Raw genomic sequence first — 16,203 nt, 5'->3', positions numbered from 1 at the left:
ACAGAACATGTTCGAACAGAACATGTTAGAACAGAACATGTTCGAACAGAACATTTCCTTACAGAACATTTTCTTACAGAACATGTTCGAACAGAACATGTTCGACAAGGACATTTTCTTACAGAACATGTGAGAACACACACACGACACACAGAACATGTTCGTACAGAACTTGTTCGTACAGAACATTTTCGAACAGAACATGTTCGAACAGAACATTTTCGAACAGAACATGTTCGAACAGAACATGTTCGAACAGAACATGTTCGAACAGAACATGTTCGAACAGAACATGTTAGAACAGAACATGTTCGAACAGAACATTTCCTTACAGAACATTTTCTTACAGAACATGTTCGCACAGAACATGTTCGACAAGGACATTTTCTTACAGAACATGTGAGAACACACACACGACACACAGAACATGTTCGTACAGAACTTGTTCGAACAGAACATGTTCGAACAGAACATTTTCAAACAGAACATGTTCGAACAGAACATGTTCAAACAGAACATGTTCGAACAGAACACGTTCGAACAGAATATGTTCGAACAGAACATGTTCGAACAGAACATGTTCGAACAAAACATGTTCGAAGAGAACATGTTCGAACAGAACATGTTCGAACAGAACATGTTCGAACAGAACATGTTCGAACAGAACATGTTCGAACAGAACATGTTCGAACAGAACATGTTCGAACAGAACATGTTCGAGCAGAACATGTTCGAACAGAACATGTTATAACAGAACATGTTCGAACAGAACATTTCCTTACAGAACATTTTCTTACAGAACATGTTCGAACAGAACATGTGCGACAAGGACATTTTCTTACAGAACATGTGAGAACACACACACGACACACACAACTTGTTCGTACAGAACTTGTTCGTACAGAACATTTTCGAACAGAACATGTTCGAACAGAACATTTTCGAACAGAACATGTTCGAACAGAACATGTTCGAACAAAACATGTTCGAACAGAACATGTTCAAACAGAACATATTCGAACATAACATGTTCGAACAGAACATGTTCGAACAGAACTTGTTCGTACAGAACATTTTCGAACAGAACATGTTCGAACAGAACATGTTCGAACAAAACATGTTCGTACAGAACATGTTCGTACAGAACATTTTCGAACAGAACATGTTCGAACAGAACATGTTCGAACAGAACATGTTCAAACAGAACATATTCGAACATAACATGTTCGAACAGAACATGTTCGAACAGATCATGTTCCAACAGAACATGTTCGAACAGAATATGTTCGAACAGAACATGTTCGAACAGAACATGTTCGAACAGAACATGTTCGAACAGAACATGTTCGAACAGAACCTGTTCGTACAGAACTTGTTCGAACAGAATATTTTCGAACAGAACATGTTCGAACAGAACATGTTCGAACAGAACATGTTCGAACAGAACATGTTCGAACAGAACATGTTCGAACAGAACATGTTCGAACAGAACATGTTCGAACAAAACATGTTCAAACAGAACATGTTCGAACAGAACATAATCGAACAGAACATGTTCGAACAGAACATGTTCGAACAGAACATGTTCAAACAAAACATATTAGCACTTTTTCTTACAGAACATGTTTGTACAGAACATGTTCGTACAGAACATTTTCTTAGAGATCATTTTCCACTAGAACATGTTCAAACCGATCATGTTCGAACAGATCATGTTCGAACAGAACATGTTCAAACAGAACATGTTCGAACAGAACATGTTCAAACAGAACATGTTCGAACAGAACATAATCGAACAGAACATGTTCGAACAGAACATGTTTGATCAGAACATGTTCGAACAGAACATTTTCTTACAGAATATGTGAGAACAGAACATGTTCGTACAGAACATTTTCGAACAGAACATGTTCGAACAGAACATGTTCGAACAGAACATGTTCGAACAGAACATTTTCAAACAGAACATGTTCGAACAGAACATGTTCGAACAGAACATGTTCAAACAGAACATGTTCGAACAGAACATGTTCGAACAGAATATGTTCGAACAGAACATGTTCGAACAGAACATGTTCGAACAGAACATGTTCGAACAGAACATGTTCGAACAGAACATGTTCGAACAGAACATGTTCGAAGAGAATATGTTCGAACAGAACATGTTCGAACAGAACATGTTCGAACAGAACATGTTCGAACAGAACATGTTCGAACAGAACATGTTAGAACAGAACATGTTCGAACAGAACATTTCCTTACAGAACATTTTCTTACAGAACATGTTCGAACAGAACATGTTCGACAAGGACATTTTCTTACAGAACATGTGAGAACACACACATGACACACAGAACATGTTCGTACAGAACTTGTTCGTACAGAACATTTTCGAACAGAACATGTTCGAACAGAACATTTTCGAACGGAACATGTTCGAACAGAACATGTTCGAACAGAACATGTTCGAACAGAACATGTTCAAACAGAACATATTCGAACATAACATGTTCGAACAGAACATGTTCGAACAGAACATGTTCGAACAGAACATGTTCGAACAGAACATGTTCGAACAGAACATGTTCGAACAGAACATTTTCAAACAGAACATGTTCAAACAGAACATGTTCGAACAGAACATGTTCGAACAGAATATGTTCGAACAGAACATGTTCGAACAGAACATGTTCGAACAGAACATGTTCGAAGAGAATATGTTCGAAGAGAATATGTTCGAACAGAACATGTTCGAACAGAACATGTTCGAACAGAACATGTTCGAACAGAACATGTTCGAACAGAACATGTTCGAACAGAACATGTTCGAACAGAACATGTTCGAACAGAACATGTTCGAACAGAACATGTTAGAACAGAACATGTTCGAACAGAACATTTCCTTACAGAACATTTTCTTACAGAACATGTTCGAACAGAACATGTTCGACAAGGACATTTTCTTACAGAACATGTGAGAACACACACACGACACACAGAACATGTTCGTACAGAACTTGTTCGTACAGAACATTTTCGAACAGAACATGTTCGAACAGAACATTTTCGAACAGAACATGTTCGAACAGAACATGTTCGAACAGAACATGTTCGAACAGAACATGTTCAAACAGAAAATATTCGAACATAACATGTTCGAACAGAACATGTTCGAACAGAACATGTTCGAACAGAACATTTTCGAACAGAACATGTTCGAGCAGAACATGTTCGAACAGAACATGTTCCAACAGAACATGTTCGAACAGAATATGTTCGAACAGAACATGTTCGAACAGAGCATGTTCGAACAGAACATGTTCGAACAGAACCTGTTCGTACAGAACTTGTTCGAACAGAATATTTTCGAACAGAACATGTTCGAACAGAACATGTTCGAACAGAACATGTTCGAACAGAACATGTTCGAACAGAACATGTTCGAACAGAACATGTTCGAACAAAACATGTTCAAACAGAACATGTTCGAACAGAACATAATCGAACAGAACATGTTCGAACAGAACATGTTCAAACAAAACATATTAGCACTTTTTCTTACAGAACATGTTCGAACAGAACATGTTCGTACAGAACATGTTTGTACAGAACATGTTCGTACAGAACATTTTCTTAGAGATCATTTTCCACCAGAACATGTTCAAACCGATCATGTTCGAACAGATCATGTTCGAACAGAACATGTTCAAACAGAACATGTTCGAACAGAACATGTTCAAACAGAACATGTTCGAACAGAACATAACCGAACAGAACATGTTCGAACAGAACATGTTTGATCAGAACATGTTCGAACAGAACATTTTCTTACAGAATATGTGAGAACAGAACATTTTCGAACAGAACATGTTCGAACAGAACATGTTCGAACAGAACATGTTCGAACAGAACATGTTCGAACAGAACATTTTCAAACAGAACATGTTCGAACAGAACATGTTCAAACAGAACATGTTCGAACAGAACATGTTCGAACAGAATATGTTCGAACAGAATATGTTCGAACAGAACATGTTCGAACAGAACATGTTCGAACAGAACATGTTCGAACAGAACATGTTCGAAGAGAATATGTTCGAACAGAACATGTTCGAACAGAGCATGTTCGAACAGAACATGTTCGAACAGAACATGTTCGAACAGAACATGTTAGAACAGAACATGTTCGAACAGAACATTTCCTTACAGAACATTTTCTTACAGAACATGTTCGAACAGAACATGTTCGACAAGGACATTTTCTTACAGAACATGTGAGAACACACACACGACACACAGAACATGTTCGTACAGAACTTGTTCGTACAGAACATTTTCGAACAGAACATGTTCGAACAGAACATTTTCGAACAGAACATGTTCGAACAGAACATGTTCGAACAGAACATGTTCGAACAGAACATGTTCAAACAGAACATATTCGAACATAACATGTTCGAACAGAACATGTTCGAACAGAACATTTTCTTAAAGAATATGTGAGAACAGAACATGTTCGAACAGAACATGTTCGAACAGAACATTTTCAAACAGAACATGTTCGAACAGAACATGTTCAAACAGAACATGTTCGAACAGAACACGTTCGAACAGAATATGTTCGAACAGAACATGTTCGAACAAAACATGTTCGAACAGAACATGTTCGAAGAGAACATGTTCGAACAGAACATGTTCGAACAGAACATGTTCGAACAGAACATGTTCGAACAGAACATGTTCGAACAGAACATGTTCGAACAGAACATGTTCGAACAGAACATGTTCGAGCAGAACATGTTCGAACAGAACATGTTCCAACAGAACATGTTCCAACAGAACATGTTCGAACAGAATATGTTCGAACAGAACATGTTCGAACAGAGCATGTTCGAACAGAACATGTTCGAACAGAACCTGTTCGTACAGAACTTGTTCGAACAGAATATTTTCGAACAGAACATGTTCGAACAGAACATGTTCGAACAGAACATGTTCGAACAAAACATGTTCAAACAGAACATGTTCGAACAGAACATAATCGAACAGAACATGTTCGAACAGAACATGTTCAAACAAAACATATTAGCACTTTTTCTTACAGAACATGTTCGAACAGAACATGTTCGTACAGAACATGTTCGTACAGAACATGTTCGTACAGAACATTTTCTTAGAGATCATTTTCCACCAGAACATGTTCAAACCGATCATGTTCGAACAGATCATGTTCGAACAGAACATGTTCAAACAGAACATGTTCGAACAGAACATGTTCAAACAGAACATGTTCGAACAGAACATAATCGAACAGAACATGTTCGAACAGAACATGTTTGAACAGAACATGTTCGAAAGGAACATTTTCTTACAGAATATGTGAGAACAGAACATGTTCGTACAGAACATTTTCGAACAGAACATGTTCGAACAGAACATGTTCGAACAGAACATGTTCGAACAGAACATTTTCAAACAGAACATGTTCGAACAGAACATGTTCAAACAGAATATGTTCGAACAGAACATGTTCGAACAGAATATGTTCGAACAGAATATGTTCGAACAGAACATGTTCGAACAGAACATGTTCGAACAGAACATGTTCGAACAGAACATGTTCGAACAGAACATGTTCGAACAGAACATGTTCGAACAGAACATGTTCGAACAGAACATGTTCGAACAGAACATGTTCGAACAGAACATGTTCGAACAGAACATGTTCGAACAGAACATGTTCGAACAGAACATTTCGAACAGAACATGTTCGAACAGAACATGTTCGAACAGAACATGTTCGAACAGAACATGTTCGAACAGAACATGTTCGAACAGAACATGTTCGAAGAGAACATGTTCGAACAGAACATGTTCGAACAGAACATGTTCGAACAGAACATGTTCGAACAGAACATGTTCGAACAGAACATGTTCGAACAGAACATGTTCAAACAGAACATATTCGAACATAACAAGTTCGAACAGAACATGTTCGAACAGAACTTGTTCGTACAGAACATTTTCGAACAGAACATGTTCGAACAGAACATGTTCGAACAAAACATGTTCGTACAGAACATGTTCGTACAGAACATTTTCGAACAGAACATGTTCGTACAGAACATGTTCGAACAAAACATGTTCGTACAGAACATGTTCGAACAGAACTTGTTCGTACAGAACATTTTCGAACAGAACATGTTCGTACAGAACATTTTCTTACAGAACATGTTCGAACAGAACATGTTCGAACAGAATATGTTCGTACAGAACATGTTCGAACAGAACATGTTCGAACAGAACATGTTCGAACAGAACATGTTCGAACAGAACATGTTCGAAGAGAATATGTTCGAACAGAACATGTTCGAACAGAACATGTTCGAACAGAACATGTTAGAACAGAACATGTTCGAACAGAACATTTCCTTACAGAACATTTTCTTACAGAACATGTTCGAACAGAACATGTTCGAACAGAACATGTTCGAACAGAACATGTTCGAACAGAACATGTTCGAACAGAACATGTTCGAACAGAACATGTTCGAACAGAACATGTTCGAACAGAACATGTTCGTACAGAACATGTTCGTACAGAACATTTTCGAACAGAACATGTTCGAACAGAACATGTTCGAACAGAACATGTTCGAACAGAACATGTTCGAACAGAACATGTTCGAACAGAACATTTTCTTACAGAACATGTTCGAACAGAACATGTTCGAACAGAACATATGTGAGAACAGAATATGTTCGTACAGAACATTTGCGAACAGAACATGTTCGAACAGAACATGTTCGAACAGAACATTTTCAAACAGAACATGTTCGAACAGAACATGTTCAAACAGAACATGTTCGAACAGAACATGTTCGAACAGAATATGTTCGAACAGAACATGTTCGAACAGAACATGTTCGAACAGAACATGTTCGAACAGAACATGTTCGAACAGAACATGTTCGAACAGAACATGTTCGAACAGAACAATTTCGAACAGAACATGTTCGAACAGAACATGTTCGACAAGGACATTTTCTTACAGAACATGTGAGAACAGAACATGTTCGTACAGAACATGTTCGACAAGAACATGTTCGAACAGAACATTTTCTTACAGAACATGTTCGAACAGAACATGTTCGTACAGAACATGTTCGTACAGAACATGTTCGTACAGAACATTTTCGAACAGAACATGTTCGTACAGAACATTTTCGAACAGAACATGTTCGAACAGAACATGTTCGAACAGAACATGTTCGAACAGAACATGTTCGAACAGAACATGTTCGAACAGAACATGTTCGTACTGTAGAGGTACTATAAACCCTCTTATTTAAAGAAAACAGGAACGCAGGATTTAGCCTCTTAAGTTTATTCGGTACTTTGCATTTCCAACTTTAGCAATCGACTGACTCCCTCTCCGTTAGCGATCTGCCTCTATGCTTGTTGCTACAGAGCCGATGTTGCAAAACAGAGAGAATGCCACACTTAATGTTTATATACTTAATGTTGCTAATGTAGCCTACTACAATTCGACCATCCTGACATTTAAGATCACCTGATCTTGTCGAAATTTTCTAACTTATACTTATTACATTGTTCTTAGTCGCTATTTGCTTAAAATATTTTTTTTTATTTTTCTTATCTTTAATTATACAAATTTATTTTCTACTCCCTATCCAATGTTTAATATTTTGACTACTCCAGACACCTTGATATGGATTTCGCGCCAACTGAAAACCTTCAACATCTTTAATTAAAAACCTATCATTTTTCAATACCTTCTCTATTACATATGGACCCTTATGTTTAGGTATTAGCTTTCTAGCAACTCCTCCTGTACTATCGAAATTCTTAACCATAATGTAATCTCCTACTTTGTACTGCGTACTTTCTTTTTTCTTATTATTATATCTTTTTTCATTATACCTCTGTGCTTTTAATTGCGATTCCGATCCTTTTCTTCTAATTTCTTTCAGGTCTCTAATTTCACTAACATTATCTAACTCTTCTAATTTTTGTCTTAATTCATCAACAACTTTTCCCTTTTGTTCAATTCCAAACAACATCTTGCTGGGAGATTCCGCTACACTTCTTTGTTTGGTATTATTCAGAGAAAATTCTACGTCTTCAATAACTGCATCCCAATGCAATCCCTTTTCAATGTCTGTTAATTTAGCTATCATAGGCCCTACTATTCTATTGACTCTTTCTACCTGTCCATTGGCCTGGGGTGAACCTGTCGCTATCTTTATGTGTTTAATATTATACTCTTCCATACATTTTGCAAAATCTTCGGATGTAAAACAGGTCCCCCTATCTGATACTATAACTTTCGGCCTGCTATATGATCTAAAATAATCCTTTAAAGCTAGAATTACTTCCTTTGTGTTCGTTGTTTTTGTTGCGTATAACCTAACATATTTAGTGAATCCATCTATTATAACAAACAGATGTTTTTTTATTCTACCATTATCTACCGGTCCATAATGATCGATATGTATTATCTCAAACGGCACGTTTCCCTTTGGGATGCTATGCAGCATTCCTTCTTCTTTTCCCGACTTCGGTGAAAATGCCACACATCTCAAACAATTTCCTATATGCCTAACAACTTTTTCTTTCATATTCGAAAACCAATAAGTCTTAACAATAGCATCTATAACCTTATCTCTCCCTAAGTGACCTAATTCATTGTGATATTTATATAACATTTTTTCTTCCATTTCTTCTGGTACACAAAACAACAATCTTCCACCATTTGCCTTCCTATAAAGTACACCATTTCTCATTTCAAAAATTTTATCTTCCGTTTTCTCTAACTTTTTCCTAATATCTTTCAACTTTTCATCTTTTGCTTGACAAATAATTAAATTATCTTCAAAACTATTAGTTTCCTATCACTAATATGTTCGTATTTCTGCCCAATGCATCCACATGCTGCATATGCTTTCCTGCTTTATGAACTAACTCAAAATCGTACTCTAATAGTTCTAATGCCCACCTTGCAATCCTAGGATTTAATTCCACTCTATTTAACGTTAGAGTTAATGCGTTGCAATCCGTAACAATTTTAAATCTCTTTCCCTGTACATAGATTCTAAATCTTCTTAATGCATACAGGATAGCACATGTTTCAAGTTCAAAACTATGATATTTGGCCTCATCCTTTGTTGTGGCTTTCGAGTAATAAAATATAGGGTGCCATTTCATATCCTCTTTCTTTTGCAATAACACTGCACCAAAGCCTTGTGCACTTGCATCTGTATGTAACTCTATTTCATCCTTATAACAATTTAACCCTAACACTGGAGCTTCCACTTACTTTTTCTTAAGTGTCTCAAAACATTCTAACTCTTTTTCTTCAAACGAAAATTCTTTGTCTTTCTTCAATAAGTCATATAAAGGTTTTGCAATCGTTGAAAAACCCTTAATGAATCTTCTAAAATATGAACACAATCCTAAAAAGCTTCTGACATCATGCACCTTATCTGGTATTGGAAAATCTCTAATTGCTTCTATTCCCTTGTCATTGGCCTGTATTCCCTTACTTGTTATTAAAAATCCTAAATATTGTACACTCGATTGCAGAAACTCACATTTATACATTCTCAGCTCTAATTTGTTCCTCGTCAACCTGTCAAAAACTTCCCTAAGTACTTCCATATGTTCCTTAATTCCTTTGCTAGCTATCATAATGTCATCCATATATACAATAACTTTATACTGCCTTATCATATCCTCGAAAATTCTATTAATAAATCTCTGAAAGACCGCCGACGCATTTTTCAGACCCATTGGCATCCTTAAAAATTCAAACTGTCCTAAAGGCGTCATAAAAGATGTATATTTCATTGATTCCTTATTAACAAAAACATGAAAGTAGCCATGTTTAAGATCTAACTTCGAGAATATCGTTTTATTTACTAATCTATCCAACAGATCATCAATCAATGGTAAAGGATAATTATCTTTGACCATTATTTTGTTAAGTTTTCTGTAATCAACACATAATCTTAGGTCTCCTGTTTTCTTTTTCACTAACACTATCGGAGATGCATACTCTGAATCACTCGGTTTAATAATTCCGTTTTTTAGATACTCATCTAAGATAATCTGCAGCTTTTCTTTTTCAGTATATGCTAATCTTCTAGGAGAACAACTAAACGGTTTCGGGTCATTTAATCTTAATTGTATTTCACATCGAATCTCCGGTTCATTCGGTCTTTCTTTATTATCATAACAGTTTTCTACCAACTCCATAAATTGACATTTCATATTATGATCCACCTGATCACCTATTTTGTAATCAATTGAGTCATCTATTACATTAATTTCAAGCAATTCCCTCTGCGCTGTGCTTATTTCAGCATTGACAGCTTTCTCTAATTTATTTTTAACCTTGTCACTAATCATTTGACTTTTACTACTACCTTGACTAACACTATCGCTAACTGTTTTACTATTGTTGTACATATTTGTTTCTTCTAACATTTTATTGCTTTTCTTGTTACATCGACTTTCAATTTTATCCACTGTAATAATTTTCAAGGTGTCCAGATTCAAGCATAAGTTGCATGCTTCCATAAAGTCTCTTCCCAATACTACATCATGACTCATAGACTGGTTTGCCACTATTATTAAATTAAAATGTATTTTATTCAAATTTTTCATAATGTAACACAATATTTTTCCATATGTTTTCAAGTAACTTTTGTTTAATCCGTAAAATGAACTTAAAACTGGTACTTCAATAACATCTTTAGGTACTTTACTAATTTTTATGAACGAAATGGGGCTTCCCGTGTCTATGAGGCATGCTGTAATAAATTTTGATTTAGAATTGTTCATAAAATTAATTTCAAAATATCTTACGTAATTGTTTTCATCCACATTATTGTTTTTCAGGCACTTTGCTGCAAAGTGCCCCATCTCACCACAGGCATAGCATGACCCTTTTTCGCGCTTTGGCTTCCTGCACTCTTTGGCCCAGTGTCCCTTCGAATTGCAATTGAAACAACGCAAGAGTGTGCTGCCATTATTGTTCACCGATGCCACCTTCTTGTGTGTTTCATCCATTTTCGGTAGTTTCACTTTCGCAAATGCCCGCTTTAAGTGCTGGATATCTTCAAAGCATTGGATACGGGCTTGGTTACGTAGCATTTGATTCGGAATACCTTCAATGAGGAGCGCCACCAATTCTTCATCATCCATTTTTATTCCATGTGCAAGCATCACCTTATCGTCTACATAAGCAACAAAGCTTTCGCCAGCTGTCCATTTTCGTTCCTCAAATTTTCGCCTTGTTTCTAACTTCGACTTCCTCTCACCAAACATTGATATAAGCTCAGCCGCCAACTGTTCTGTTGGTAGCAATACACGTTCTGGATCTGCATGCAACCACATGCATGCTTTTCCTTTTATCTTACTGATGATCAACATCTTTATATATGGTTCATGTATTCCATAAACGCTGGCTATATTTTTACTTGTAGGATCCATTTGCGTGCACATGTATCTCCCGAAAATTCATTCACTGCATCGGTTGCCATACGCAATAATAAATCCATATTTTGCCCAGCTTGTCCCACTGTATTTCGTTTATTCCCGCCAAATTCTTTGTTGCTTTTCTCACCGCTGCCATCTTCGTCGCCGTCTTCGTTGCCGCAAACTTCGTTTTCGTCGCTATTCCCGTCGCCGCTGTTTTTGTTGCGGGCGCCGTCTGCACTGTTGTAACTGCGTACCCCGCTTCTGTCGTCATGTTCGCCGTTACTTTTGTTGTTGCGCACAGTGCTCTTCTCATCGCCGTCTTCGTTGCTACCTCCAGCTTCGCCGTTACTTTCGTCCTCTTTATGCTCTCCGTCTTTTGCGTTATTTCTTTTTCCTTTTTGAACATTATTATTGCTGCTTCCGTAGAAATCTTCTTCCTCGCTTTTTAATAATAATTTCAATTGATTCAATTAATAATAACATGTTCGAACAGAACATGTTCGAACAGATCATGTTCCAACAGAACATGTTCGAACATAACATGTTCGAACAGAACATTTTCTTACAGAATATGTGAGAACAGAACATGTTCGTACAGAACATGTTCGAACAGAACATAATCGAACAGAACATGTTCGAACAGAACATGTTCGAACAGAACATGTGCAAACAGAACATTTTCTTACAGAATATGTGAGAACAGAACATGTTCGTACAGAACATGTTCGAACAGAACATAATCGATGTTCTGTTTAAACATGATCTGTTCGAACATGATCTATTCGAACATGTTGTGAGGAGTCGTAAAACTCCCCACAAATCTCGTGTAGGGGAGCGGCCTAGCAACAGCCGCGACGAAGGGCAAAGCGGAAAGACCGAGAGTTAACGGTACCGCTGTGGACCTTGGACCCCAGCGAGTCAAGGGCAGGCCGGTTAAACGGTAACGATGCGTGAGCAAAGAGGACGCACCGTGAATCAACGGCACAATACGTGGACATTGTACCCAAGCGGGCCGTGCGCAAAAAGGGAAATAACGGGATCCCTGCGGCCTATAAAGGGTAGGCGCGAGCACGAATGCAGGACAGTGAAGGAGACAGAGAGATCGCGGGCGGAAGGTGGCCGAGTGTCGGAGTGTCAATTGAAGGTATCGGAAGTGTGAACACGCGGGCGAACGCGAAGAAAAGGAGCAGTGCAAGCATCGGGCGGCAAGAAGGACGAATCGCCACAAGCAAGTGGAGATTCTGGGAGCGAAGGAGAAGGATCTGACGTGTCGTAAGGATCGTTGGAGTCAGTGGCTAGCACAGGTGGTCCCAGGACGGGCGTTGCCTCGCCAAGGACGATACACCTTGCACCATAACATCCTAGATCCGTTCCGGCCGGCGGAAGGACCTTCGGAAGCTAAGGCAAAGAACCCGACGTGTCCGTAAGGGTCAGTGGAGTCAGTGGTCGGTACAGGTGGTTCCAGGACGAGCGTTGCCTCACCCGGGACGATACACCCGTGCCCCATAACATCCTAGTCCCGACCGGACCGACTCGTCGTCCACGTCAGGGAGCCAGCGGTACCACGGAGGCAAGGCGTTGCAACAGGAGCGCCGCAGGAGTAGCGAGATCTCCATAATTCTCTAGAAGAATTATTTCTTATATTAGAAATAGCATAATAAACGACTATATCAAGAACCTATTTCTTTTCCTTGGTCGGGCAATCACACAAATCATAAATTTGGTGGGACGAACGCACAAACTCTCTGAGCTAGCCGCTGCAATCAGTAGCGGGGACATAAAGAAAATCAGTTCGTTACATCTGTCGCCCAAGCGTGATTGTCCGGGAAAAAGGAAAACAAAGCAAGATGGGGAATTCGTGGCTGTACAGCTTAAAGAAGGATGATTTTCCCGCCATAGCGAGAGCACTCGGGATAAAGCTGGAAGGTTTGGTCGAGGAAATGCGGAAGACATTGTCCGAATTCATCGACCAGACCGCAGATGAGCCAGAATCGGTCGCAATCATAGAAGCGCTGGAAAAGGAGTATGGAAGGAGACCGGCCGTAGAGGTGAAAGTCACAGGCGTAGAAGGCCTGGTGAGGAGCCTCGACTTCGCTAGCATGGCGGAGGCCAGCGGAAGCAGATCTGAAAGGCAAGAGATCGGACAGGAACGCCGAGACCACAGCCGCGAAAAAAGGGAGCGGCGGGAAACCAGCCGTGACAGGCGGGAGACCGCAAGGGCAGCACCGCAGGACTACGCAAAGGTGGCGAAACAGGTGCGAGAGTGGAGTTTCCGTTACGACGGGAACGAGAAGCCGCTAGAGTTCCTGGAACAGGTGGAATGGTCAGCAATGACATATGGACTCGACATCAACCAGATCCCAAGAGCGATGCCAGAACTACTAACGGGCAGAGCCCTGAAGTGGTTTATTGCCAACAACAAGTTCTGGGAGACATGGGTCGAGTTCATACAAAGCTTCCAGGAATTTTTCCTGCCTAGAGGGTTCATGACAAAGCTGGCGGACCAGGTCAGGCAGAGGAAGCAGCGACACGGCGAAAACTTTAAGGACTACATGGTGGACATGCAGACCCTGATGCGGTCCTTAGGAATGTCGCAGAAGGAGACGCTGGCAAGAATAAGGGAGAACAGCACGCCAGCCTTACGCATGTTCATACGCCCAAATGAGTGCCGACACCTGGATGCCCTGATGACTCTGGCCGACGAGTTCGAAGAGCTGGACACCCAAAGGGAACGGTTCGATTTAGAGCGGAATAATAGGACCCGCCACCAGCGAGAATTCACGAGGGGAGATCAGAACGCAGTGTGCAGAAGGTGCCAGGATGACACCGCAGGCCCGCCGGCGAACATCGAATACAGAAGAGAACCGGTCCCGGTGCGGCGCGGTTTTGTGCCAAACCCAGCAAAAGCCTGCCACAGATGCGGTGGTCAGGGCCACTGGGCGCAGGAGTGCAGGAACCGGCCAATCAATTTTTGCTGGACCTGCGGGAGAATCGGGCCAAGGACTTTGGAATGCTGCCACAGATCGGGAAACGCCATGCGACCCCAGCCTCAGAGGGGCAACCAGGGTTCGCAAGATACTGCCCCTCAAAATTAATGGGCAATCTGAAGGCGGAAGAAAGGCAACTGTCCGCCACAGTGCTCATAGACGGAGTAGGGATAGAGGCCACGGTGGACACTGGAGCTACGGCCAGCTTTATTAGCGAGGAGTTGGCGGACAGGTTGCAGGCGGCAGGAGAAGTCTTACCTACGAGAAGAGAAGTTAGAATGGCAGATGGACGGTACGAAGATGTCACATCGATGATCGAGGTCGACATAGGACTCGGCGAGAGGACCGTTCGGATGCAACTGCTGATCCTACACAACATAATCGATGCACTGGTATTGGGTTGGGATTTCCTAACAAGAGTGGGAGCACGTGTGGAGTGCGCCGGACTGACCGTAACAATACCAGTGTGCTCAACGGGACAAAGCAGGCCAAAGGAAAAGCTCTCAGTGGCAGTCGTGGAGAGGTCTGACTTCTCAGAGGAGGACGTGGACGAATTCTTGAGGTCGGAGTTGGCTAGTTTAGAAAACGTTCAAGGGACGTCAACCGTGGCAGAGCACCGGATAACGATGAAGGACGATCAACCGGTCAAGCAGCGGTACTACCCAAAAAACCCTAAGATGCAAGTGGAGATCAACGCCAAGGTCGACGAGCTACTGGAAAAAGGATGTATCGAGCCGTCTAGAAGCCCGTACAGCTCACCGATAGTGATGGTGAGGAAGAAGACAGGGCAATGGAGACTGTGCGTGGATTTCCGGCAGATAAACGCAAGGTCCGTGAAGGATGCGTATCCGATGCCGATGATAAATTACATCCTGGACCAGCTAAAAGAGGCGAAGTACATAAGCAGTCTAGACCTAAAGGATGGATACTGGCATATTCCGTTGGAAAAAGGGAGCCGGCAGTATACGGCGTTTACGGTGCCGGGAAAGGGACTGTTCCAATGGAAAGTGATGCCATTCGGACTGCACTCAGCGTCGGCAACGTTTCAACGGGCATTGGACCAAGTAATAGGGCCCGAAATGATGCCGCACGCGTTCGCATATCAGGACGACATCACATCGGACGGACGCTGCAGGAACATATGCGCAACTTGAAGGAGGTGTTCAAGAGGCTACGAGCGGCGAACCTGAAAGTGAATGCGGATAAGTGCAAATTCTTTAGGAAGGAACTACAATAATTGGGTCACCGCGTGACGAATCAAGGTATTGGAACGGATCCTGAGAAGGTAGCGGCAATAGCGCAACTGAAGCCGCCAGGAAACGTGAAGGAGTTGAGGCAATACTTGGGAGTCGCATCGTGGTACAGACGCTTCGTGCCCGATTTTGCGACGCTGGTACAGCCTTTGAATGCGCTCCTAAAGAAGCAGGCAAAATGGAAATTGGAAGACGCCCACCAAGCCGCATTCGAGGCCGTCAAGGTCAGACTGGTTGCCGATCCGATTCTGGCGTGCCCCGACTTCACGAAAACGTTTGTTTTGCAGACGGATGCCAGCGACTATGGGCTGGGTGCGATCCTTACACAGCATTCCGAGAGAGGCGAGCGAGTAATCTCCTACTCAAGTAAAACGCTAAACACAGCGGAGAGGAACTACTCGGCAATGGAAAAGGAATGTTTAGCAACAGTATAGGCGGTCAGGAAGTTGAGACCGTA

The 16,203-nt window shown here is 40.8% G+C and overlaps 1 protein-coding gene across 1 annotated transcript; it reads right to left on the bottom strand.

The window, feature by feature from the left end:
- Positions 1 to 10,619: 10,619 nt before the first annotated feature.
- Positions 10,620 to 11,371, bottom strand: LOC116802461. The gene is made up of 2 exons (XM_032726937.1): positions 10,892 to 11,371; positions 10,620 to 10,836 (listed from the first exon to the last, which is right to left on the bottom strand). The coding sequence occupies exons 1-2, from the start codon at positions 11,351 to 11,353 to the stop codon at positions 10,825 to 10,827; spliced, it is 474 nt and encodes a 157-aa protein (XP_032582828.1). The 5' UTR covers positions 11,354 to 11,371; the 3' UTR covers positions 10,620 to 10,824.
- Between the last annotated feature and the right edge of the window lie 4,832 nt (positions 11,372 to 16,203).

Source organism: Drosophila sechellia, unplaced genomic scaffold, assembly GCF_004382195.2.
Source record: "Drosophila sechellia strain sech25 unplaced genomic scaffold, ASM438219v1 U_128, whole genome shotgun sequence".
Lineage (NCBI taxonomy): Eukaryota > Metazoa > Arthropoda > Insecta > Diptera > Drosophilidae > Drosophila > Drosophila sechellia.
This window is presented reverse-complemented; position numbering and strand designations above follow the sequence as displayed.